General features: G+C 39.6%; 1 protein-coding gene across 8 annotated transcripts in view; it reads right to left on the bottom strand.

Annotated features, from left to right (window-relative positions):
- Nucleotides 1–24,929, bottom strand: part of ARID1B (AT-rich interaction domain 1B) — a 440,842-nt gene that overhangs the window by 110,590 nt on the left and 305,323 nt on the right. For all 8 annotated transcript variants that reach the window (XM_033144054.1, XM_033144053.1, XM_033144061.1 and 5 more), the window contains one exon: nucleotides 11,947–12,190. In XM_033144054.1, the coding sequence (XP_032999945.1) occupies nucleotides 11,947–12,190 (244 nt within the window). The remainder of the gene's footprint in view (nucleotides 1–11,946; nucleotides 12,191–24,929) is intronic.

Below are 24,929 nucleotides of genomic sequence, written 5' to 3'. Positions count from 1 at the left end.
TGCAGTGTAAACATACACACACAGTTAACTTGATGGGCATCAACTCCATGGCGGCACAGGTTATGAGATTAAGGGATGGGCATCTGGCCATGCAATCTCCTCTACTACCCTGTCTTGCAATGCATGCCTCTCAGCTATGTGGTTTACATTTTGAAGGCAACTACGGTATAAGGGAAGGAGATGTTTTATTGCCATCTATTCTGGCCTGCAAGTAATTTCAAATACTGAACCTGCAAATTAAATTTACTGAAGAAGAGCCTAAGAAGCACGCCATTTATACCCTAAATAGATTTGTTTATCACTTTACACTTTTGTTGTTTTGCATTTCTCTTATTTTCAAGTAAATTAATGGCTGTCTTCAAGCCCAAATGACACCACAGAAGATGCAAGGAACCCAGAGGTGATTCAGGGCCTGTGTTGTTTTTCTTATAATCCTATTTTCCAGTGGATGGCTGGAAATTCACAGGCTATCAAGGGAGCCACTAAGTCATATAAAGGGCTCACAATAATGGCAACCCCCCTTCTTCTCACTATTTTTACAAAGGGAACAGAGGTCAGACCAACAAACTACCAGAGAAAACTTGCACAGCAAATGTAAAAGTACCAGCAAGGAGGAGGCTTCCTGGAAAATATGCCAGAGGCAGCTGTCTCAGTCTAACATTCTGGAAATAAGAACACCGCTTGTTCTGCTACAGCTCAAGATGGCCCAAAGAATCGAGCCATATCTCTGCCCATGCAGCTGTATGCTTATGCATGCTCACATACATACATAAAACCTTCTCGGTCTATTTCTTGCATATAATGGAGAGGGTTAGATGTTGTCTCTAAATGTCCCTGCCATGACAAATCAGTATGTCACATTACTTTTTATTTCTTTTGTGTTTTATTTTCCCCATTATTCTCAAATTAGCAGCACTGAACACAATGCATCATACGATACAAATTACAAAACCAAATATCTAATTTAGTACTACTATTATACATAACTGAAACTTATCTATAGTTGGGATGTAGTCCTTAATATTCATAGCATCTTTTACAACTTAATCATGGTGGCTATGAGTAAGGTGCTCAAGAGAGTGGGGGGCCAGGTTGTTCCAGCCATTTTGGGAAGAGACTGATAGTCTATACCAGGCTTCCTCAACCTCGGTCCTCCAGATGTTTTGAGACTACAATTCCCATCATCCCTGACCACTGGTCCTGCTAGCTGGGGATCATGGGAGTTGTAGTCCAAAAACATCTGGAGGACCGAGGTTGAGGAAGCCTGATCTAGATTCATTTCAGTCTGATTTAAGGTCCTGGTTGAGGGTGAAAATGACACTGGTTGCTCTGAAGGATGACCTGGGGGGAACATGGGACTGTGACCTTGTTGTATTGGATCTTTCACTGGCTTCTAATACAGTGACTGGACTGGCTCCATGGGTTTGGCATGGAGCCACGGGGTTATGGTGCTGTTCTACTAACCTAGAGGGCTGGTTGCTGAGGGTGGTGCTTGATTCCTACAGCTTGGTTTCATGGCAACTGGCCCATGGGGTCCCTCAGAATTATATCCTGTCCCTTCTGCTCTACAACATCTACACTAAGCTGATGGGTATCAGGAAATTTAAAGCTGGGTGCCATCAGTATGCAGATGACACTTGGCTCTGTTTCTCAAGATCATCACAGTCAGGGGAGGTTGAGCAAATTCTGAACTGATCACTGGTCACACTGGTATGGATTGGATCAGGGCTCACCCTGATAAGATGCAGATGCTGTAGCTTGTTGGTTCTCAGGTTCAGGAATTAGGAACACCCAGAGCAACCTCCCAGAGCAACAGGACACATAGGGCCAGAGCCTGGACTCTCATAGGCACTGTGTCCTGTGCCTGAAGAACCAAATGCCTCCCACCACACACCATCAGTCTGGCACTGCAGGGAGTGCACCGGGAAAGAGTTCTATGGAATGGAGGAGTACTTGTCTTCAGGCCAGAGGGTTGGCCCGTTAAAGGTCTGGCATTCTCTAGATAGGGGTGGAGTCTGGAGATGGTGGTCTGGAGACAAGAGGCTCAAAAGGCCTGTCTGTTCCCAACCCTTGTTAGCTTTGAGTGAAGTGTGGTAATGCTGTTGTGGGTAGGTAGTGGTAATTGCCTTGGCCTTGCAATGCCTAAGAAGAAGTTGCAGCTCTCCATGGTATGGTAGCCTTGCCTTGCCTCCAGCCCAGCCTTGCCTCATTCTCTGTGGTGTCCAGCATCAGACCAGACCAGAACACTAATGGTTTTATTTTGCACTAGCTGTTTTGTTGAATATTGTTGCCTGCTCAAAGACAATAGCTTAAGAACAGAGGTTGGGGGGGGGGGATTTCCAGGAAGCATCTGATTGGACACAGTGGGAAACTAGATAGGCCTCTGGTCTGATCCAGCAGGATCCTTACTATGCTCTTATGTTCACTTTTATTATTACATCAATTTTTAGTGTTAAAATGATTTGTGCAACCCGTCTGTCCACCCTGTGTACTTGTTTCTTTTCACCTTTCCACAAATGTATGCACATTCCTGTTTGCCACCACTGTCTGGCAGCTTTTATGTTTTCCTTCTGTTACATAAGGTGTGGAAGGGAGATTTACACCTTGAGTCAGGAATGTGCACTAGCCAGATGCTGGAGAATCATGACTGACCACAATTTGCTGCAGATTTCCACTGTGTGCTTGGAGACACGTATGTTAGCACTGTAGACACAGGTATACCTTGACTGCTGTATGACATGGAAAATGGCTCCAAGAAAATCCACAGTAAATATTTACTCCTAGTAAAATAGCAGAGGCCTGATGTTACATGAGTGAGCCTCAGATTCATGTCCTTCCCTTACATCCTCCTCACTTGAGGGATTCATTTACTTTTAATTCACTTACTTCCTGTTTTAAGGTGATCCACAGTCTGTTGCTACATCTGAACTGGGTAGGCACAGGCTGAAATTGAGAGGGCAAGCCAAAACATGGTTTGCCAGTTTAGCTCAAACCAAGAAATAAATGAATCTGAATGGAGAGAGGAGAAACCCGCAGGCTGGAACATCTCAAGAACAATAGACAGTTTTACTCTCACAAGATTAAATGTATTGCCCTCGGGACGATTCCAACAGATTCCACACGAAAACGCTTATGTTCCTGTGGAGATGGCAGTACAGTGGAACCCCGGGTTACGCACGCAATCCGTTCCAGGTCGCCGTGCATAACGCGGGCATGTGTAACTCAAACGCACGTAAAAAACCAACAACCCGAAAAACCGGAAGTCGCATGATTTGAGTGCCTCTGCGCATGCATGAAGTGCACAGAAGCGTTCTGCGCATCTGGTGGTCGTGCACGCTCCCGCACGCTCCAGAAAACACTTCCGGGGGTGGGAGTGCGTATCCCGAATGTATGCAACACGGAGTGTACGCAACACGAGGTATGACTGTACTGAATTGGTGGCGCATGCCCTTCTGGCTTGCACTCTTTATAAAGACTTGAGGAATGAGGTTATCACCCCTCTTTTATTGTCCTTTCCAGGTCGCCCAGCCACTGCCACAGTGTCTTTCTCTTGGCAGATCAAGATGAACAGGTGACAGCAAAGGTTGCAAGGTTTTTAGCTGGGGCAATTAGAATAAGACCCACTATTTGACTACTGATTCAAAGCCTAAAATGTATTTTACATAATTGACTTTTTATTTTTATTTTTTGTATATCGTATTGTTGTTTTGTTGTTACGGCCAATGGCTGATGCAAGCAAAGATTCTGTCATTCATTCTCAAGAACCATAGAAAGTTAAGTAACAGAGGAGACAAAGCCTCTCCTGACAACTCTGAACATACATAAGGCATGCTAAATCTAGAATACTAGCTCTGGTATTTGAGTGTTGCAATTTTTCATGCATCTTTAATCAACATGAACCCTTTATCAATTCAGAAGCCTCCACAAGGTCACACACAACACTTAGCCACATGCCTTTAATGTGGTTTGGAAATATCCAGCTCTTATGTCAGTTTCTGTTTGCAAGGGGGAGTAACAGCATTAATAACTCCTGGTTATATCGTTTATAAACATGCAGATGTGGATTATTAAAGATTAATGCATTTCAGGATTGGTGTCGGCATTCCGTTTGTCTCATGCCGAAACCAATTCTGTTCTTCATTAGTCAACGACAACCTACATCACCCTGTTGTGGAAGAGAAATCAAAGGTACAAGTGTGAATTGAGAATAAGTGATGAAACTGATTACTAAGAAATTTAACGGCTGTAATCAATCAACGCATCTCAATAATTTGAGTCCACCACTATCTGGGGATAACGGGGGTAAATCCACAAGGATAGTTGTTATTATTTGAATACATCCTTAGAAACACCATTATCAATGACCTCTAAAGAATTTTTTAAGCACTTCTCATCTTTACAAATATAACTAATTGTGGAAATTGTAATTTGAAAAAGGAAATTAATAAATTAGTAAATAATAATTCTGGTTTTGAATTAATTTCCAAAATTGCAGCTCTGCCATAGAAGATAACAGGAGCAGCTCATAAATGCCCCCTGCGAATACTTTTCTTTTTCAGTGACTTTGTCCAGGTACAGTGGTTGACAGTTATGTCTTCCATGAATAGACACTGTCTTCCTTGGATAGACTACACACAGTAGTGGCAGTGACAATATATAAAGAAACTGTTCTATTCAAGTGTCAGTCCAGCAACTACACTTGCAAGTTCCACAGAGCTATGTTTCCTCTATTTCATGCCAATGACAGTAGGGAATAGAAGATTTGTGTATACCTTAAAAGTTACTTCTGCTCCATGCGTTTGCGTCGGAGGACAGTGGGGAAGACAGGGCTCTGCAGGGTCCCTAATCTATATAGAAGTGGTGACAGTCTACAGTAGCTCAGAAAATAAACATCAGCCAGAGTTCAATTTATAAGAAGTTTTACCAAGGAATAAAGCCCTGCAGCCAACAACAACAAAAATTAGTTGACAAAGCGGGAGCAGACTAACTGAATTGCCCTGTAAATGCATCCATCATTTCTTAATATTGAAACATCTGATGGAGGAAAAAATATACCTTTCCATTTATGATGTGTTCACATCAATATTTTATGATGAAAACACATGAAATGGAAAGAGGAGAATGTAAATTGTTTCATCTGTAAGACCATAAACTAGACATGTATAAAACTCATATTTTCATAATGCAATAATCAAAAATACAGTATTTTTCATGAATGTGACAATTGTGGATGAATGATGGGATAAAAAGTATTACTTCAATAAAGGAACAGATTTTAAACATTTACAAATTAAAAGAAAATTATAACTGGCAATGTGAATTAAGCAACAGATGTTGCAGGTAAACAACACTTTTACGACTAACAAGGGCGAAAATACTGTAATTATTTTTCATAGTCTCCTCTAATACAAGGAAATGTCTATAGTTTTAGACACATATTAAACATAGTTTAATTATTTTAACATGGTTTTAATGATTTGATTATTTGTGGTAGTTTAAATTAGTTCAACACATTTATTCATGGGTAACCTATGTCTTAAAGGTTTAAGTTACTTAATAGTAACATAAGAAATTAAAAGCTCTGAAAAAGAGGGAATAGGAATTATCCTCATGGTGCTAATACCTTATGTGAAGTAAGTCTTTTGGCTGTTATCCTGCATTGAATTATGTTGCTGAAGTCCTACTGAGCAGCTCATTACTTTGCAGGATTGAAACTATAGAATTCAGCAAAAATTACTTATCATTAAAGATGTTCAGGATTGAGACCCAATTAATGTCTCATTAATCTGGTGGATTTATTTTTTCTTCCAAGCTAAAATTTCTTCTAAACAAGAAAATACAATTGTGTTGCTCACTATCACAGTACAGTACAGTTACGCACGCGATCCGTCCCGGGTGGCGGTACGTAACATGGGCGTGCGTATCACGAACGCACAAAAAACAACCCCCGGAAGAAGTGCAATTTGCACATGCGCAAAGTGCGCAGAACGCTTCTGTGCATCCGGAGGTCGCATGCGCTCTGGAAACACTTCCGGGTTGTGGGCGTTCGCAACTCGAACATCCGCAACACGGGGGGGGGGTGTGCATGACCCGGGGTACCACTGTAAATCTACCAATCTATTGCAATGAATGAAGAATATTGTATATTGCTTTATTTGATATAAGTTGTTTATTTTAAAGTTTTTGTGACTTTTTTGTATTGGAACAGATTATTACGTGTGTGGTTTTTGCTGTCTATTTTGTTGTTTCTTTAGCTTTGTAAACCGCCTTGTGTACAGCAATATAGAAATTAAAACTGAAATGAAATGAAGAACAGGCTGCTTCACAGGCAGGCACTGACAAATCTACCTGCTGGGTGTAAATAACTGGACAAGAAAGACTCATAGCAGTCTCAGATAGGCTCATGGAATAGTTCGGCTATGAAAAGAAACAACTGGTATTTAATCGACAGTTTCTGTTTTTAGCCAAGTGTCCACAAGTAAGGCAAGGCCCCATCTTTGCTTGCTAGATGAGTGGAGGAAGAGGCAGGTTCTTGTCTGACTTGCAGGAAGTTTTAGAACAAGGGTGGGAAACCAGTTGTTGGACTCCAGGACCCATAATTCACAGCTGGCATGGCCAGTGGTAAGGGATGATGGGGAGCTGGAGTCCAACAACATAATCATTTCTGCTTTAGAGAAAGATAGAAGCAGCATGAGAAACAACTGTTTCTTTTCCCCCTCCAAATCTTTCTGCAGGTGGGGAAAGCTCTGCCTTTCTCTTTAGCAAGCATGGAAGGTTAAAGGGAAAGGCGGAAAAGTACTTAATGAGCAGGAAGTGGTGGCAACAAAGAACCAGCCCATCAAATCTTCCTGCAAGTAGGACAAGACCCTGTCTTCCTTTCAAACCTACTGTGCTTCCTAGATGCCCGCAAGAAGAAGACAGAAGACTCAGCTACACAGCTGCAAATAAAACGTTTTAAATGTGTTGCAACGTGCAATATACAAATGTGACACTAGATGGTGAAAGTGAGCTATGCAAAATTCAATGTATTTTTCAAAATGTTTTTTTAAAGCATTTTCACAGCATTTTTTATATGTGTGTAGATTACACCAGAATCTCCCCTGCCTTGGAAAATGGCAGAAAGTGAGAGAGACGCGTACTGTAACTTTCCATTTGCTAGCACCTCTGCAAAGGAGAGAAGTTCCCACCATTCCCTTCTGGCTTCTAGCAATCATGGGGGCTTGGAAGAGAAATGGTTCAAAAAAAAAGAAATGAAATATTAGACATATCTGTGACTTTTTACCTTATCCACACTGCTGGTCCAAGTAAGACCAGACTCCATGGGCTTGCCTGAGGGGTGAGAGTGCAACATAGGAAGCTGCCGCACATTGAGTGCCACCATGGTTGTGTCTAGTACACTACTGTCTACATGGACTGGAAGTGGCTTACAAATTTCAAACATGATTTCAGTCTTTCTAGCCTATCTTGAGATGCTGAGGATTGAAATTGGGGCCTTCTGCATACTACGCAGGTGCTCTACTATTGAGCTATGACCCTTCCTCTAATAGGTAGATAGGAATAGGCAGAAGGGTAGAGGCTTGGGTAGTAAAGTCAAGCTGATAGTGTATATGTAGATTCCTGTACATAGGGAATGCTATCTTCCTTTATGGAGAAGTCTGGTGCTATTTGATCGGTATGATAGAACATGTTGCTGCTCATGAACTGCTGCTATATGTTGGGGACAGAGAGACTGAGAAGCCTGAAAATTGAATTCCCTTATTATCGTTATCACAAGGCAACATGGACTATAATTCTATATATCTTAATTCACCATCTCACAGATCTGCACATTCTACGCTCCTCAACTTTATGATACCAATCTGATTTGTAAAACTAAACAGTCAGGGCCAATTCTGGAGCTTTTTCAGGTGAGCGCTCTGAATATGATTACAGCAGGGCTGAATTAGAATTAAGCTTTATATAAGCAACCAACCACACAGAGGCTGCCAACCTTTTGTCCTCCCAACAAGGTGCTCACATCTTTAAAAGCTGGATCAGAGACAGAAATTGAGCAGGTTTTATTTTTCCTATAATTTCATTTGCACGTCAGAAAAAGCATCACCTGCTCAATTTCCGCCTGAGATCCAACTGGCAAAGGCACAGGACCTGTGCCACAGAAAAGCTGGCAACCCTAGCAACTGATCATCTCTCCCTGCCTTTGTGTTCCCCACTGACTGAGAACTCACCTCAAAACTTCATATACAGCAGCAAAAGAATATTTGAAATGTCATCTGAGAAAAACCAGTAACTACACCCCAAAGAGCTATTGCCAGGGTGATAGAAATTCGTATTAGGCCAAGTCTCTTTGCTTTCTTTTACTATTTGCAAAAGATTACTGAGAAAAACTTGGTAATTCAAGTTTTGTTTCTGTTGAATTATCTGAAATATCTGACATCAAAGGAGATACAGAGGCTTATGACTGTGTTTTGATGATCAACAAATTAAGTTGCCCCTCTCACATAGCTAACACTTCCTCTTCAAGCCCCTATGTCCAAGTATGTTTGTCCCACAAACACTACCTGAAACTTTCTAGTAACCAACTTTGTAAAAACAGTTTCTGTCCATGGTAAGAATATTATTACTATTACTATTATTTATAAGCCACCTTACTCATGGAAATGATCTAAAGTGACTTTCAGACATAGTAGAAATACGAACACTAATGACAATAAACACAATCAACAAAAAAGTAAAAACAAACAAACCCACATTATACAAGTAAGAAATTACTTTTAGACAGGCATATAAAATGTAGGCAGACTACACACCATTATATGAAGTTCATCTTGCTCTTCATAGTGTCAGAGAATTGAAAAATAAAGCTACAGTTAAGTGAATAAATGAAATGTTTCCCTTGTATTGCTGTGACGACGTTCTGAAATTTGTAAAACTGCTAAGTAACTGTTTTTTGAATTAGGCGTAACTTTGTCAATTAAATTGTTGTACTGTCAAGGCCAATAAATGTCATTCGTGGATCTCAAAAAAAGAAAAAAGGAAAAAAAGAAAAAGATGCTGTAGAACATTTGACTCCGGAGAGAAGTGAAACCTTTTTAAACATGAGAGATTTTAAAAGGGCGATCATGTCAATTTCACTAATGCCATTTCCACTAATGTTAAGAGTGGGTTAAAATAACAGCAAAACCAGAATAGACTCAAAAGGTTCCTCTCAAATGAACTGTCTATTCCTTTGAATATTAATCAAAACTGGTTGGGTAAGGCGTATAAGTGTTTGCTATTTAGTCTTTTATTTGGCTGCATGGGAATGGGTCTTAGTTTATAGTTTCCTAAGATTTAACGACATCCTCTTCCATTACAGACTGCTTGCGCTCCCAAGACAATTGGGAGTGGGGGTGGTGTTTACTATTTTGGATAGTTTGTTCACAGAATAATCAGGGCTTGAATCAGGGTGTTTCTGTGGCTACTAAAGCACCTGGTGAACATATAATATTAGGGCTTGAGAGCTGGCCATAGAATCATGCACTCCCAGTCTCTTCCTTTTTACATTTTTGCTTTGTTAGTAAATTGGGAGTTTTGGCCCAGGAGGCAAGCCAAGCTAGCATTTGCTCTCTTCTCTGGCATCAGCAATGCATTTTGATGTTCTGCTGTGTCAGCTTCCACTCTTCAGCTCTGGATGAATTAGAGAGAGTAGTGTGCAAGCCTCCTAAATGACATGCATCGTTTTTTTTACTAGTATTAATATACCAGGACATATAGCATAATAATTTAGTAAAATATGAATCATAAATGAGGAAACCAAAGTATAGGTTGTACAGAGATATATGCATGATCTCTCTCCCCTCCACTGGGTGTTTATTCAGAAAGATAATTTTTAAAACCAAAATCTAAGTTACAGATTGCTAATGTCCCCAAAACACAAATTGTATATTGTGGCATTGTTATAAGGAAGATGATTTGAGAAATTATTTATTCATAAACTTGTAAAAGTTGTTGTTGTCCTTAATAGTAATTCTCCGCTCTGTATTGCATTCCCAGAGTGGAAATGCCGTCAGGGAACAATTCTAGAGGCCTATTATTATTATTATTATTAGATTTATACCCCAACCATCTGGCTGGGTTTCCACAGCCACTCTAGGGAACAACTATCAGAAATACAGTTTTTGGTCTGCATAGGGGGGAAATGCCTATTGAATTTTAGGGGATAGTCTAGTATTGGGGCTGTGCCAGTGTATTCTATTACTCACAATGGGTGATCATGAACAACATGGGAGAGAAAATTTGCAATGGGGGAGAAAAGCATTTAAACATTACATGTGATAGAACAAGCCACTGGGAACCTCGTGCGGCAGGTTAGTTTTGTGTGTCCTTTTGATGTTTCTTTAGCTGCCAATTTAATCTCATCTGAGGAAGGAAAGAGGTAAAGGATTCTTTCGTGCCAGCAAGCCCTAGGAATACACCTTTATTTTAACAGCCTTCTCAGAAAGGAACCCCCTGCTACATTTTGGCGTTGTCTTGTCATAGCTATCAGCAACACAACAGCTGCTTGTTTTACAATGACTTGCTAGAGAGAAAATGATAGAGGAAGCCAATCTATGTCACATGGAGATGCTCATAGCAAGACATAACAGGTGGTAATACAAGAGGATTGAGGTCAGAACAAATAAAGTAGGATGAGCAGGAAGAGAAAATTCACTGAAGGCAGGGCCAGATTAAGACCTTTAGAGGCCCTAAAACTTCGACGATTTTGGTGCTCCCATATATATCTAATTCAAAATATAAACAGTAACAAACTGTAAAATAAAATTTTGCTTTTTGAAATGAAACAAAACCTGCAGTACAATGGAGAATATTTATTTTTGTATACTTCCAGTTTATTTATATTTATAGAATTTTCTCCTACTTTTTCTAACTGCAAAATCTTTGATCAGATCCTCAAAACCAACCTTATGTAACACATCTGCTTCTATACTTAGTAGAGATAAGGCATTCAGCCTGCCTTGCTGCATAGTTGTTCTGTTGGTATTTTAAATGTACTTCAGCTGGGAAAAAGAATGCTCAGCTGAGCAATTTGTGACCATTAATGTAAAAAATCTGGCAACAGAGAATTTCTGTGGTGTTCCCATTCCCTTGATGCCCTAAGCACTTGCTTATTTTGGCTAATTATTATTCCAGCCCTGACTGAAGGTAGAGAAAGATCACATGACAGGAACATTTTAAGACAAGTTGAGTCCCTTCATTCAAGGCCTTTGGGATAGTGGAAACCCACAATCAAAGTTTCTGAGCCTTTGGGATAGTGGAAACCCACAATCAAAGTTTCTGAGATGCCGGAGACCAGTTTGTGTAGCAAACTACCAGGAATGCCTCCTGCAAAACCCAGTTCCATAATGGCAGTGTGATACTTAATCTTATGTTAAAGTAAAGGTAAAGGGATCCCTGACCATTAGGTCCAGTCGTGTCCGACTCTGGGGTTGCGGTGCTCATCTTGTGTTACTGGCCGAGGGAGCCGGCATACAGCTTCCGGGTCATGTGGCCAGCATGACTAAGCCAGTTCTGGTGAACCAGAGCAGAGCATGGAAATGCCGTTTACCTTCCCGCTGGAGCGGTACTTATTTATCTACTTGCACTTTGACGTGCTTTCAAACAGCTAGGTGGCCAGGAGCTAGGACCGAGCAATGGGAGCTCACCTCGTCGCGGGGGTTCAAACTGCCGACCTTCTGATCAGCAAGCCCTAGGCTCTGTGGTTTAACCCACAGTGCCACCTGCATCCTTAATCTTATGTTACAATGTGATAATTTCATAGAATGTGTAAATTAATTAGCACAAATTAATGAAAATGTGATCTTTGAAAATGTGATGGGAAAGTGCAAAGCATATACAAATGCTGAAGTAAACATTTTAAAAACAAAACAGTAGAGGTTAGATGGATTATTATTTTTTAAGCCCATTTACCTGGAATACTTGCAGGAGAAATGGGGCCAGATCTTGATTGGTTGCTTCCAACGGGAGAGCCCACAGGGGAAGGGGAAGGCCCCCCAGGGATACTGGAGAGATGTGGGGAGGCATGAGGGGAGAAAGGCGACTGTGCCGGGTTGCTCTGCTCCCCTTGACTGCTGGTGGAACCTGATGCGCTAACCGCTGAACTCAGTGTTGCTTCAGTTCCTGTAGGCAGGTCATCAATGGAACCCGATAAATCCTGAGAAAAAAGAGGGGAGGGGGGAAATTGGTAAAGGAGCAGTTGGAACCAACATCCAAGGTAAAGTATGTAGAACAGCAGAAGATGGTAGGACATTTTTTCAATTTGAGACAGATGTTGTGGAAACACTGTCTTGAGGTGAAAAGAAGGGGTTAACATTTTAAATAATTGGAGTACTGTTTGGATTTTCCTCACGCCGCCCCACAACACACACTCAGATATGTCATATTTCCCAGGAAGTCAAGGCAGTTAAGAGGGGAAATGCATTCACATTTCAAATTACCTTATTTCTTACTACAATGTGGCTGCAAGTTAGACCTTTGCTAAAACCCCAGTGAATCACTCATGGAGCTCTCTCTATATATATTACCTGGGTTTCTAGGACACTCACAGGTATCCACTTGTGCATATTTTAATGTTCTTGGTATTTTATTTTGCGGTTTATTAGATTGCTATCCTGTACAATTATTTATCCTATTAACCCATTTATACATGGAGAGTTTTTGAATATGATGCTGGTGCTGCAGTACAGTACCTTTATTCACTTTAAAATCACATAGAAAAAGCAAGACCCAAATCCCTTACCAAATTACATTAATGCAAGGTTTGCTCTGGCGTGCTGCTTACATACCACTATAGTAAATACAGTGAGCTCATTTAAAATACCCCTCAGGCTTCAGGGGTTTCATTTTTATTTATTTATTTTCCATAACCACAAGGCATAACAATGGAACACATAGCAATCACTTCTGCTATACCAACAGAACACAAAGTTATGTCATGTAGTGAATTTATGCCAGTTGCACCGGTGGTGTACAATCACAATGCCAGTGAAATAGGCAAAAATGCACAGAGCTGGCAGAGTGGAGTCCTATGTTACTTCAAAGGTTAGTCTCACTCTCAACAATGACATAACAGAAAATGATGGCATAAGAAAAACACTCCACTGGATCACAGAATCATAGAATCAAATGCAAATGCTTCCTCATTTCCTTGTCTGTCACCCAGCCACATCAAAGGATACAATTCTGACTAATTCAGAAGCCAATCTATAAGTTCCAGAAAGAAAAAACAGATCTCGTATATAATTTTTTTCTGGCATGTGGCTGTGGATGCACAAATGAAAGCTCTGGTGATGGAAAACATGGTGACAGGGAACATCATGCATGAATAAGGAAGAACCAAAGCTAACAATGAAGCAGGATCATCAGATGACTTAGGGTGCATTTAGATACTCTGTTGCAGGACCCTGGATTCTGTTTTAACCCACCAAGAACCTCATCTCCATTATTGCAATTGGGGTTGCAAAAGTCAAGCATCTCCTACTCTGACTGGCTAAGCTTGAGAGGTGGGCTCAGCAGATCATCAAAGTGCTGAGCAGGACCTTTGCAAGGAGCACAGGGCTTGCAAAGAGCCCTGCTAGATTTGAGCATGGTTTGGAGGAAACAGCTTTGGTAATCAGGTCTGCAGGCTGGAGGTTCTCTGCCCCCCATCTAAACTAGATGTACCCTTCAGGGTTTTAGAGAGGGCATGCTTCCTGCCCTGGAGATGACAGGGATTGGACCTGGGACCTTCTGCATGCAAAGTAGGTGCTCTGACACTGAATTATGGCCCTTCCCCTAATAAAACTAATGTTGTACAGTGCCTTCCATGCACAGGTACCCTGGGGAAACCATTGATGAGCAAAGCTATGGCTGGTTGGTGCCAGTGGAGCTGGCAGATTCTATTGGCACTGTTTTACTTAATACATTGCTGCTGAGAGTAAATAGGACATAGTGTTAAAGGATTCCAGCACATTATATTTGTATTCAGATATAACAGGGAGAAATATAAGCCTCTGGCCCTACAGATGTTTTAGGACTACAAAACCAAGCATCCAAGACCATTGTCAATGATTGCAGGGGTTGATGAGAGACAAAGTCCAGCACATCAGGAGGGTGACAGGTTAGCCACTCCTGCTTTAAAGAAGTTGGAGTTCTTATTGCCAAATAAATTGTAATGAATCCAAATAAGAAATGTGGCAGCTGTGGCGTATGCAAATATGCACTACAAGTGAAAGAGTTTGTTGATGTACAGTCTGGCTTTAAATTTCAAATAGAACACTTCAGCAATTGCAACACAAAAAACAGTGTGTATGCATGGATGTGCCCCTGCAAAAAGATATACATAGGCAAGAGCACTAGACCGATAAAATTACGCATAAATGAACATCGATCACGGATCCGAAACAAGGTACTAGAAGCCCCTTTAGTGGAACATTATATACGACAAAAACACACGGAGGATGATTTTGTCTTCTTTATTATCTGGAAACCCAAAATAGACTTATATAACCGAAGAAATATTGAAAAACTTCTATTACAACAGGAAGCCAGATACATTCATCTGTTTGAAACCATGTCTCCCAAGGGTCTGAATGAACATCAGGAATACATTTCCTTTCTTTAAAATATCACCACAGTGCCTTTTGTTTTTGAGGAGTTTAGATTGCATTACACCTTTAAGAAGAACAGGGGGTTATCTCCTCCCCTTTCAGATATAAGGCCACAAACTCACCTATGAGTAGGAAACGCCCGAAAAAAACAGAGAAAAATACAGCAAAACTTCTAAGGTGAGACCACACATAATCTTGTACTTCACATATACACAATTTAATGGAAGAATTGTAACAGTCGTTTTTTCTATGGTTTACAGACGCGATATCCTCTTAGGAATCAAAGAAACACGCCATTTTTATTTTTCACATACTTCTACCATAAAAAACAAGGTAAGGAACCAAATACTTTGAAAAGCCACTTGGGCACATATATAAGCACGAGACTTTAAAACTTCCTGTAATAATAATTTATCTGATGTTGTTGAATTATGACCTTTAGTGAATGATACTTTATAATTCTGTTTAAAACCTTACATAACTCGTTTGATGTTGTTTAAAATGTTCAATTTTGAAACTTGATGTACTCTGTGCTATTTAATACTATTTGATATTGCCAGCTGAAGAAGGCATCCATGCCGAAACGGGGCCCTGTCCTGGTCTCCCTGGTTTACACCTGACACGCATTGGAGAAGCCCTGACAGCCATCTCTAAAAGACTTTAAAGAAAACTTTCATATGAAACTATTTGTTGTTTAAGACTGTAACTCTTTACAGAATTGATAATACGTTTGGAATTACTTATGAGTAAACGCATGTTTTTTTGTTAAAACTTTGGCCAGAGTTCTTATTTGGATTCATTACAACTCCTGCTTTAAAAGCATTCATTGCTTGTGTGTGTACAGAAATGGGATATGACTCTGCAAGCCCAGCACTTGTTCCTGATATTTCTCAAAATGCTAAACCATGATTTAGCATTTGGGCATGAGGTAGGCTGGTGGATAGAATGCTCTTTAAAAAGGGGGGTGGGGTTCAGCAATAGACTCAAGCTTAATTGGACAAATCCATTCCTGCAGTTTCAGGTTTATTATTAAAATCAGTATATTTACTTCAACGTAATGGGCACAATCTAAGGAGGCTACCTTGTGCCATCAAATGAGAACACACCTGCTCTTTGTGCCTATGTCAGCCACAGCGGCAATGGTGGCCAAACTATCTGTTTCCTGGCCCTTGTGGATGTTGTGGAACATTCATGGATCTCCCCTGAGAGTGATGCAACTGTCAAGCAAGCTCACACAAGCACTTTGCTAATGAACTAGAGCACCTGTTAAGGGTTGGGGTCAATGCATTCAGCACTAGGATATACAACAACACACCCCTGAGTATGAGTAGACACACACTATAGCAGGGGTGGCCAACTCCCAAGAGACTGTGATCTTCTCACAGAGTTGAAGTTGTTGAGCTTGTTTTAGGGAAGAGGGAAGCCCATTTCTTGGGTGTTCAGGTCAAACTTTTTGAGCTTCTTTTAGAGAGAAGGGAAGGCCCGTTTTTTGGGGGAGGGGAGTTAAGGGCCAAAATGTTGAGCTTTTTTTAAGGAGAGCCAAAGTTGTTCAGCTTCTTTGGCAGGAGCCACTGATCTACCAGTGATCTACCACAGACGTCCAGTGATCTACCAGTAGATTACAATCTACCTGTTGGACGTGCCTGCACTATAGGGTCAAAGGGGTAAACATTGTTAGCATGCCACATTGGAAATGCTTTTCAGTAGAAGAAGATAAAGAAAATATTTTTGTTGAATTTGTGAAATGCAAAATCCAAGTAACATTCTTCATGTCACAAAACTCTGATGAATGTGTACTACTATTGAAAAAGCCTTTTTAAGCTTAACACGTTTCATTTGTAATGAAGACACATTTTCACCTCATAGAATCTTCTACCCAGGATCTTCTTTTCTAATTAAAGTTTGTTCTTTTAAATAGGAATACTGAAAGTATCTACAATTGATACTTTTAAGTTATTATGCAGTGTTTTAGACAGAGCTTTGGTATATGCCAGGATCAATTCAATTAAGAAAATGAGTTTTTGTGAATTATTTGAACTTGGCAATCAGGTGCAGTGAAGTCAGAAATTCATGAAGCAGTAATTTCAGTATACTAAGAGATATATGTTCAGTATGTATTTTAAAAATGATTACTAATTATTATGTATAAAATCATGACGGAATACTTTGATAAACAGAGGGTTTTTTCTAGAGAAGTTTATTTGTCCTATTGATAAACATTTAACATTAAACTATGTTTTGTTTTCATGTAATAAAGTGCATTCTTTGACAAAGTCAGATATATAACAAATGCAACAGAAACCGCTGATAAAACAAGTATAGGTTACAAAGAATATACTGTAATAAAATATGAAAACAAACTCCCTCAAGATAGGTTCAGTTGCTTAAAATGAATACCAATCTTGTGCATTGTAAAAAAAGAAAAGAAAGAAACCATGTGCCCCCAAGGGAAACATGTTACAATAATGCACAATATGGCTTTTAGGGTAGCCATTCCATTCAGACAGCATCCAAGAAATTGATAACATTTTTTTGAACTGCAGGTAACCTGTTTTATAAGGCCAAGTAATGTTTGAAAATGTTATTAAGTATGTAACATACCGAAGGATAAAATGATTTGCAGTTCAGGGATAAAGGCAATACCCAAGAGTCCACTGTAATGCAACCATTTATCTTTGACTCCCTCAGTGAACGCATATGAGGAGGAAAGCTTGAAGGGAGGGGGGAGGTATATAGAGTGGCTTTTTTCTCTCCCCCATCAGGTCACATTACGGCTTCTCATTTTACTAATCCTCCATGGGGGTGGAGTGACTGACAAGTCCCAGGCATTTCCTCAAGTGCCTGCCTTCAAGGGATTTCCTCACAAATCTGACACAGCTCATTCATAAAATCAAAAGGGGCACACGTAATGCCGTTCTGCCTGACGAGCTATACTGTGTCCAAAAATAAGAAGCAGGGGCCAGGGAGTGAAGAGCAAGCAAGCACAGCTTTCAAATGCGTTATGCTCTCTTTAAAACTATCCTTACCCACCCCACCAGTATGTCATTCTCCACAAAAATAAACCAGAAGGATTTCTTTCCCACACTGGATAAAACTACAAGGCTAACCTGCAGCTCATTTAACTTCTCATGGAAAGATATTAGTACAAAAAAAGCATGGGTTTTTTTTTTTTTTTTTTTTTGCTAAGGAAAAAAAAGTCAGCTCTCTTCACAAGTGAATCAATATATTTATCCTCTCCTGATCAAATGTAAAACTGGCGTATATGAAACACCACACTGCACAAGATAAAATTCTTCACATGGTAATAATATTTGTGTTAATCCTATGTGTAATTCAATACATATGATAAACATCTGCATGCAACTTCCACATGTGTATGTGGCAGTAAACTACTGTGTTACCAAAGATTTGTGCACAAGTTGATATACATGCATTTCTCATATATGAAAACCTACAGCTATGATTTCCTAGACATGTACTTTCATAAGAAGATTCAATGTCTGTGTACATATAGTGCTTCATACAGGAGCAGTTATATGTACTATACACACAAACAAACAATATACATATACTGTAGTAGTACTATCCTCCTCCTCCTCTCTCTCTCTCTCTCTCTCTCTCTCTCTCTCTCTCTCACACACACACACACACACACACACATATACACACGATCACATATAATAATAATAAAAACAGAATACACATATCAGCCAAACTTCTTTCCACCTTTTTATGTACTCTGCCATATCCAAAATTAAAAGTGCATTTTGCCTTTACTGTTTTCAAGATGACAACTTTACAAAAACCTGACAATCTATTCATGTTTCTCACACTATATATATATATACAGAAATGACACTGCCACCTAGTCAAGTTACATTTACAAATCAGAGATACAGTATGAATAGCAAGAGCAACAATTCTTTCCTGTTGACAATGATTATAGTAACATAACAGGTGAACATAGCAAATTATTCAATATGAGAGATTTGTTTTTATGTTTGTGTCACTGTGTTAGCCTCTTTATGTGCATATACATTTTCAAAATCAGTAGTATATTTATTTGTCACAAACCTATTTAACCATATATGCATGCCAAGTTAATGTTTAGAAAGAAGCAAATAAGAGAAGTAGCTTAAGCACGAAGCTACTCCACAGTAGTTTAAACAGGGAGCCTTGTTAATGAAGAAGCTTTGTAACTAATACTTCTCCAGAGGACAATTTAGTCAGCAGGGCACCAACTCTATTCTTTTATAAGTACAATCAGATCTACAATGCCTGTAAAGAACAAAGAGACCTTACTTACTGCATCTCATTCAAACCAAGACACCTTCAAGCTACAGTGCTTCCATTTATCTTTTTGGAAACTTGGCAGATTGGGTAATTGCAGGGATCCTTTAAAGGGAAGGAAGTCCCCATACATCCCCAAAGGCATGCCCGAAGAGTCTGCTTCATTCTCGGAGGATGCATTTGGCAAGGCACTGATTTCCTGGGAATAAGAACTGCTGACTACTATTCTCTCCCCCCCCCCCCAATATCCGTTTGTTTCATGTACACAGTGCATTTCTTCTTATTTTATTTTAGTGCTTTGCTTAGGGTTAAAACTTTGGGACACTGTTGGAAGGGGTATCTACCTACCTATCTATCTGCTACCCCAAAGATTTGTCACCCAGTGCTTTATGTTAGTCATTATACCATGACCAGGTCCTCAAAGCTAGTTTACAGATAAAAGCTTTACTGTAACCAAGCCATTCCTGTTCAGGATTTATATGTCTTAGTAAGGGTGTTATCTATGGCTATCTCCTCTTTATTCCTCTGCTTCCAACCATGCACAACCTTTATTCTTGTCCATGTGACAAGTACAAGAGCAAAAAAGAAGAGGATCATGTGGCGTTTAGGATTATAATATTATGCCTTCCTGGTGGTACACGATCTTATCAGACTTCAACAGGAGAGTCACTCTCAAAATAACTCACAGATTTGCAATTGTAGCACAGTCAGCAGGGGAAGTTTGTTGGCAGTAAACTGTGCACAGAGAATCAGGAAACCCAAGGTTACTCACCAGAGAATTTGAGGGAAGGGAAAGTGACACAGAAACACACAGAAGCATACTTCTTATGATAAATAAAGCAACATGCTCAAAGAACATTCCTAGAAATTCGCCTTGATTACATTTCACTTGTAATAAGTCATTTCTAGTGAAGCCAGCCAAATGCAATAGCATTGTTATTATGCTTTCTCCTCCTTTTTTAAAGGAAGGAAGGAAGGAAGGAAGGAAGGAAGGAAGGGCTCTCTCCATGTTTGTATAACATAAACAATTCAGTGCATTATATAATAAAATCAGCCATAAAGAAAGCAGCATACCAGCCTACATAATAAGGAAAGCGCAACACCCAGAAAAGATTAAATATAAGATTGTAGCTATGATGTAGCATTTGGTCAATACCAATTTGCCTTCAGCACCAATATACAGTTATCAGCCTACCGGTAATTATACAGAAATACCCCATCACAGACAATAAATTACTGCCGCATCTCTTTTGATATAAGAATTTAATTCTACATGGTGTTGAACAAGTACATCACTAAAGCCAATCACATTCTACTATACTTCAAGTTCAAAGGCAAATGTGTACAAATACTAGTGACAGTACAAATTCACATGAAGGCACAAAGAATGTGACCAGAATATGCGCAGGGAAATTTGTACCTTGACTGGTCAAGAAGAGTAGTCTTCAAGTGACATCAGATAATGTACAAAAGCTGACAACTTTAATTAAGTAATATACACAGAGACCTGTCAAAAGATGGATTCTCTACTTGGGAACTTTTTATATTTCCTAGGCAGTGCAGAAAATTGGCAGGAAAGCTATTCCTATTTCTGAAACATTTCTGATCAATTCACATTTTCCAACATTTGTTGGCCATTATCCATACTGACCCGGTAATGTGTTAAATTCTCTCTGGATACTGAATGTCATTATTCAGTATTTATAAATTTCTGTAGTCAGCATTTATGGACATTCTTCTGTCCACTCATTTTTATTTTTTTCAAATTGGTACTGTCTCCATGAGCTTGTGAACCATTATTTAAAGTTAGCATTTGAATGCCTTGCCAGAGAGGCAGTATATATTAAATAAACTCAGATTAACCCTTTATATGTATCTAAAAAGCTGTCTGTAGCATTCAGAAATAGAAACACCCAATCAGAATCTTTCCAGTAATGTTTAGAAGTCATGGAGATAACAGAAACCAGCACATGCAATGCTCATTTAATGCTGACAGTTTAGCTGACAAGCACACACCCCTAGTGGAAAACACTACAATAAATCAATTTAAATTCATCCATGTTTGTAATTGTTAGGCCACCTTTTACTACAAAGCAGCAGCTAACAGTGTTTGTCAAGAAATCTTAAAATACCCTTCTGGTTTAGTTAGCTAACAGTATTTTTAATTCCTGTGCAACTGAAAAAAGGAATACAAATATTCAAAAATGCAAGTGGGAAAATCATAAATGTAGATATACTACCTTGCTCTAACATTTTTACAAATCTGAATAAAATTAAAAACTGAAGATGTACACAGATTTCTCATGTGGTGAGGTTTTCCTTTTCCTTAAAAAAATATGAATGTGTAATTTCATCCACAGGAGCAATTCTCTAGAATATATATCCAGGGAGGGAATCTTTCTTCATACCTACTGAAAGTAATAGCTTTCAAAAGGAAAAAGATACCATGGCGTACCTTGCAGTTATAATCTTACAGATCTGAACAAAAATTACATATAGGTTTAGTATGATGTTCCCACCAATGGTCCTTGTGCCAGGGGCATTCTTTAGTCATGATTCATTTGGACAGTGTCTGAAATGCACAAGGGAATTTTCTTTTATACTTTTTTGGGGGGCCAATATTAAATGTAAGAAATAATTTATCCTTCTTTAAGCAAGATGAGCGCCGCAACCCCAGAGTCGTTCGCGACTGGACTTAACTGTCAGGGGTCTTTTACCTTTTTTAAGAACCCAAACAATTTTCCGGATTTTGTATTTCTGCAGTGTTGCCCTAAACAGATTCAGGACTAAACTATGGTGAGAACTGGTTCAAATTAAGCTATTTGTTTATATTTTTATGGAGCTGCTCTGATTCTGCTACAGTTTTGTCCAGAATTCTGGAACCTACTGAGAAGAGAATTCTAAAGGGCTTGAGGTACATAAAGAAGAAGATACTTGGAAAACATAGCTTTCAACCTATGAAATGATAAATTCTTATGACTCATATGCTATTTAAAACAAATCCGTAAAGCTTACTAAGAACTATAAGCATACCAGATTTAAGTACTGTCTGACATATATCCTTTTTTAATACTAGAAAGTATAAAGGATACGCATTTAAAGCAGAAAACAACAGTAGCACAATACGTAGGGTCTTACTTCTAAAAAAAAACACCATGCTTATCATGTACGATTTTGGAAATAATAACAATGGGATGAATCATTTGGAACCATGTGTTCTTTTATATTATATTACAACATACTATAAACTAGACACAACCAGTATTCTATTGCAACTGCAAACAAATTAGCACATTAAATTTTTTACTCAGTATCTATCAAAAACACAGAAAATCTATTTAGACACATGTGTATTATATAACCTGGAGGAGAGTACCAGCATCGCTTAGCTTCAGTGAATGAAGCCTTTCTGGGCATTCCATCCTCAAAGCTCTATAACTGCCACCTTGAAAACAGCATCATTCCATTTTGATTGGAGCAGCTGATGGAGGTGGAAGCCGAAAGGTTTTGCCAAATAAATAAAAAAAATACTCTGCTTTGTTAATCTCTCTCCCTTCTTCTTCTTCTTCTTCTTCTTCTTCTTCTTCTTCTTCTTCTTCTTCTTCTTCTCTCTCTCTCTCTCTCTCTCACACACACACACAGGAATCATAGTTGGAAGGGGCTCCAAGAGTCATCTAGTCCAACCCCTGTTCTCTCTCTCTCTCTCTCTCTCTCTCTCTCTCTGTGTGTGTGTGTGTGATAACTTTGTTATCAGATTTATACTAGTAAATGATGTGAGATGGTTGGTCACCAGCATAAATGCTTAAACAAATTCATGGCCTATTATGGCCTATCATGAGTATGAGTCACAATAGGTAGAATGGAACCTTACTGTGCAGACACAGTATAACATCAGATTAGCAAACAGTGGAAACAAGCAATCCTCTTTCACCGTGCTATACTGGGATATTCTATCACCCTACCCCACCCTACACTCAAGTCTAATTCTCATGACCAAGATATTAAAAGGTATTGCAGACTGAAATCAAGCCACTCTCACCTTTTCTGACAGGCACCCACAATATTCTATGGCTCCTGGGCTATTTGCTGCCTCTTTCTTTCTTTTAAATTTAAATTTACAAGCTAATATGCTGGGGACATCTGTGCATAGCATAAAATCATTGTCATATTGCTAGGAATAGGGTAATCATATTCAGTATTAGAAGAACCACGTGTGGACTTGCAGCAAACTGTTGTAATGTACCCACAGCCCTTAAGAGAAGTGCTTCTCTGTAGGATTTCAGACATCCTTGAATAGGAATCTTACAGTGTTATATGAGGCTCACAAAGGAAAGGTTTCTGGAGGGAGGGTTCTTTTAATGTTTAATGTCTATCTTTTATGGACCTCAAAGCACACTGAAGGACAGCATGGTCCTGCACCCTCCCCTTTATTCATGTAATTCTGGATCAGTGATCAGGATAAATGTCACAGATCAGTGGCTGAGCTATTTTTCAGGCACAACTGCCTCATCTTACTTTTTGACACAGTGAAGTCATCTTTACTACAGGAAAAAAGGGGGAAAATGATCAGGATAAGGTCTCAACACTTCACTAATCTACTGGAGAGATTTTCTTTTTCAACCTAAGGATATTTCTTAGGTCAAAGTTCAACAAGTCCTGCTACATATAATGTTTATGATGGCATTGGGGGGAGAAATTGAACAAATATATTAATTGCCTTTATTGATGATATTCAAACAGAAGTTGGAAAAAACTTTTAGGGGGGAACCCAAAAACAGGCCAATGAAGACTGAGCATGCTCAGTTGCCACCAGAATGCTGATTGAGGGAAGAATGGGAAACTGGCACAGGGAAGAATGGAATGTTTGTACAGTGGTACCTCGCAAGACGAATGCCTCGCACAACGAAAAACTCGCTAGACGAAAGGCATTCACTAACGAAAGGGTGACTCGCAAGACGAATTTCCCTATGGGCTTGCCTCGCAAGACGAAAATTTCAATGCATTCCTATGGGAATTAAATTCCTATGCATTCCTATGGTCGTGCTTCGCAAGACGAATTTTTCGCAATACGAAACGACTCGCAGAACGAATTAATTTCGTCTTGCGAGGCACCACTGTAATTCTAAACTGCAAGCATTCTACACTGCAACATTTTGTTGCCAGTCTTGTTTCCTTGTTGTTGTTGTTCAGTCGTTCAGTCGTGTCCGACTCTTCGTGACCCCATGGACCAGAGTACGCCAGGCACGCCTATCCTTCACTGCCTCTCGCAGTTTGGCCAAACTCATGTTAGTAGCTTCAAGAACACTGTCCAACCATCTCATCCTCTGTCGTCCCCTTCTCCTTGTGCCCTCCATCTTTCCCAACATCAGGGTCTTTTCTAGGGATTCTTCTCTTCTCATGAGGTGGCCAAAGTACTGGAGCCTCAACTTCAGGATCTGTCCTTCTAGTGAGTACTCAGGGCTGATTTCTTTGAGAATGGATAGGTTTGATCTTCTTGCAGTCCACGGGACTCTCAAGAGTCTCCTCCAGCACCATAATTCAAAAGCATCAATTCTACGGCGATCAGCCTTCTTTATGGTCCAGCTCTCACTTCCGTACATTACTACTGGGAAAACCATAGCTTTAACTATACGGACTTTTGTCGGCAAGGTGATGTCTTTGCTTTTTAAGATGCTGTCTAGGTTTGTCATTGCTTTTCTCCCAAGAAGCAGGCGTCTTCTGATTTCGTGACTGCTGTCACCATCTGCAGTGATCATGGAACCCAAGAAAGTGAAATCTCTCACTGCCTCCATTTCTTCCCCTTCTATTTGCCAGGAGGTGATGGGACCAGTGGCCATGATCTTAGTTTTTTTGATGTTGAGCTTCAGACCATATTTTGCGCTCTCTTCTTTCACCCTCATTAAAAGGTTCTTCAATTCTTCCTCACTTTCTGCCATCAAGGTAGTATCATCAGCATATCTGAGGTTGTTGATATTTTTTCCGGCAATCTTAATTCCAGTTGGGGATTCATCCAGT

Source organism: Lacerta agilis, chromosome 3 (genome assembly GCF_009819535.1).
Source record: "Lacerta agilis isolate rLacAgi1 chromosome 3, rLacAgi1.pri, whole genome shotgun sequence".
In the NCBI taxonomy this organism is placed as follows: Eukaryota; Metazoa; Chordata; class Lepidosauria; order Squamata; family Lacertidae; genus Lacerta; species Lacerta agilis.
Note: the sequence above shows the minus strand (reverse complement) of the source record. Positions and strands in the feature narration are given on the sequence as shown.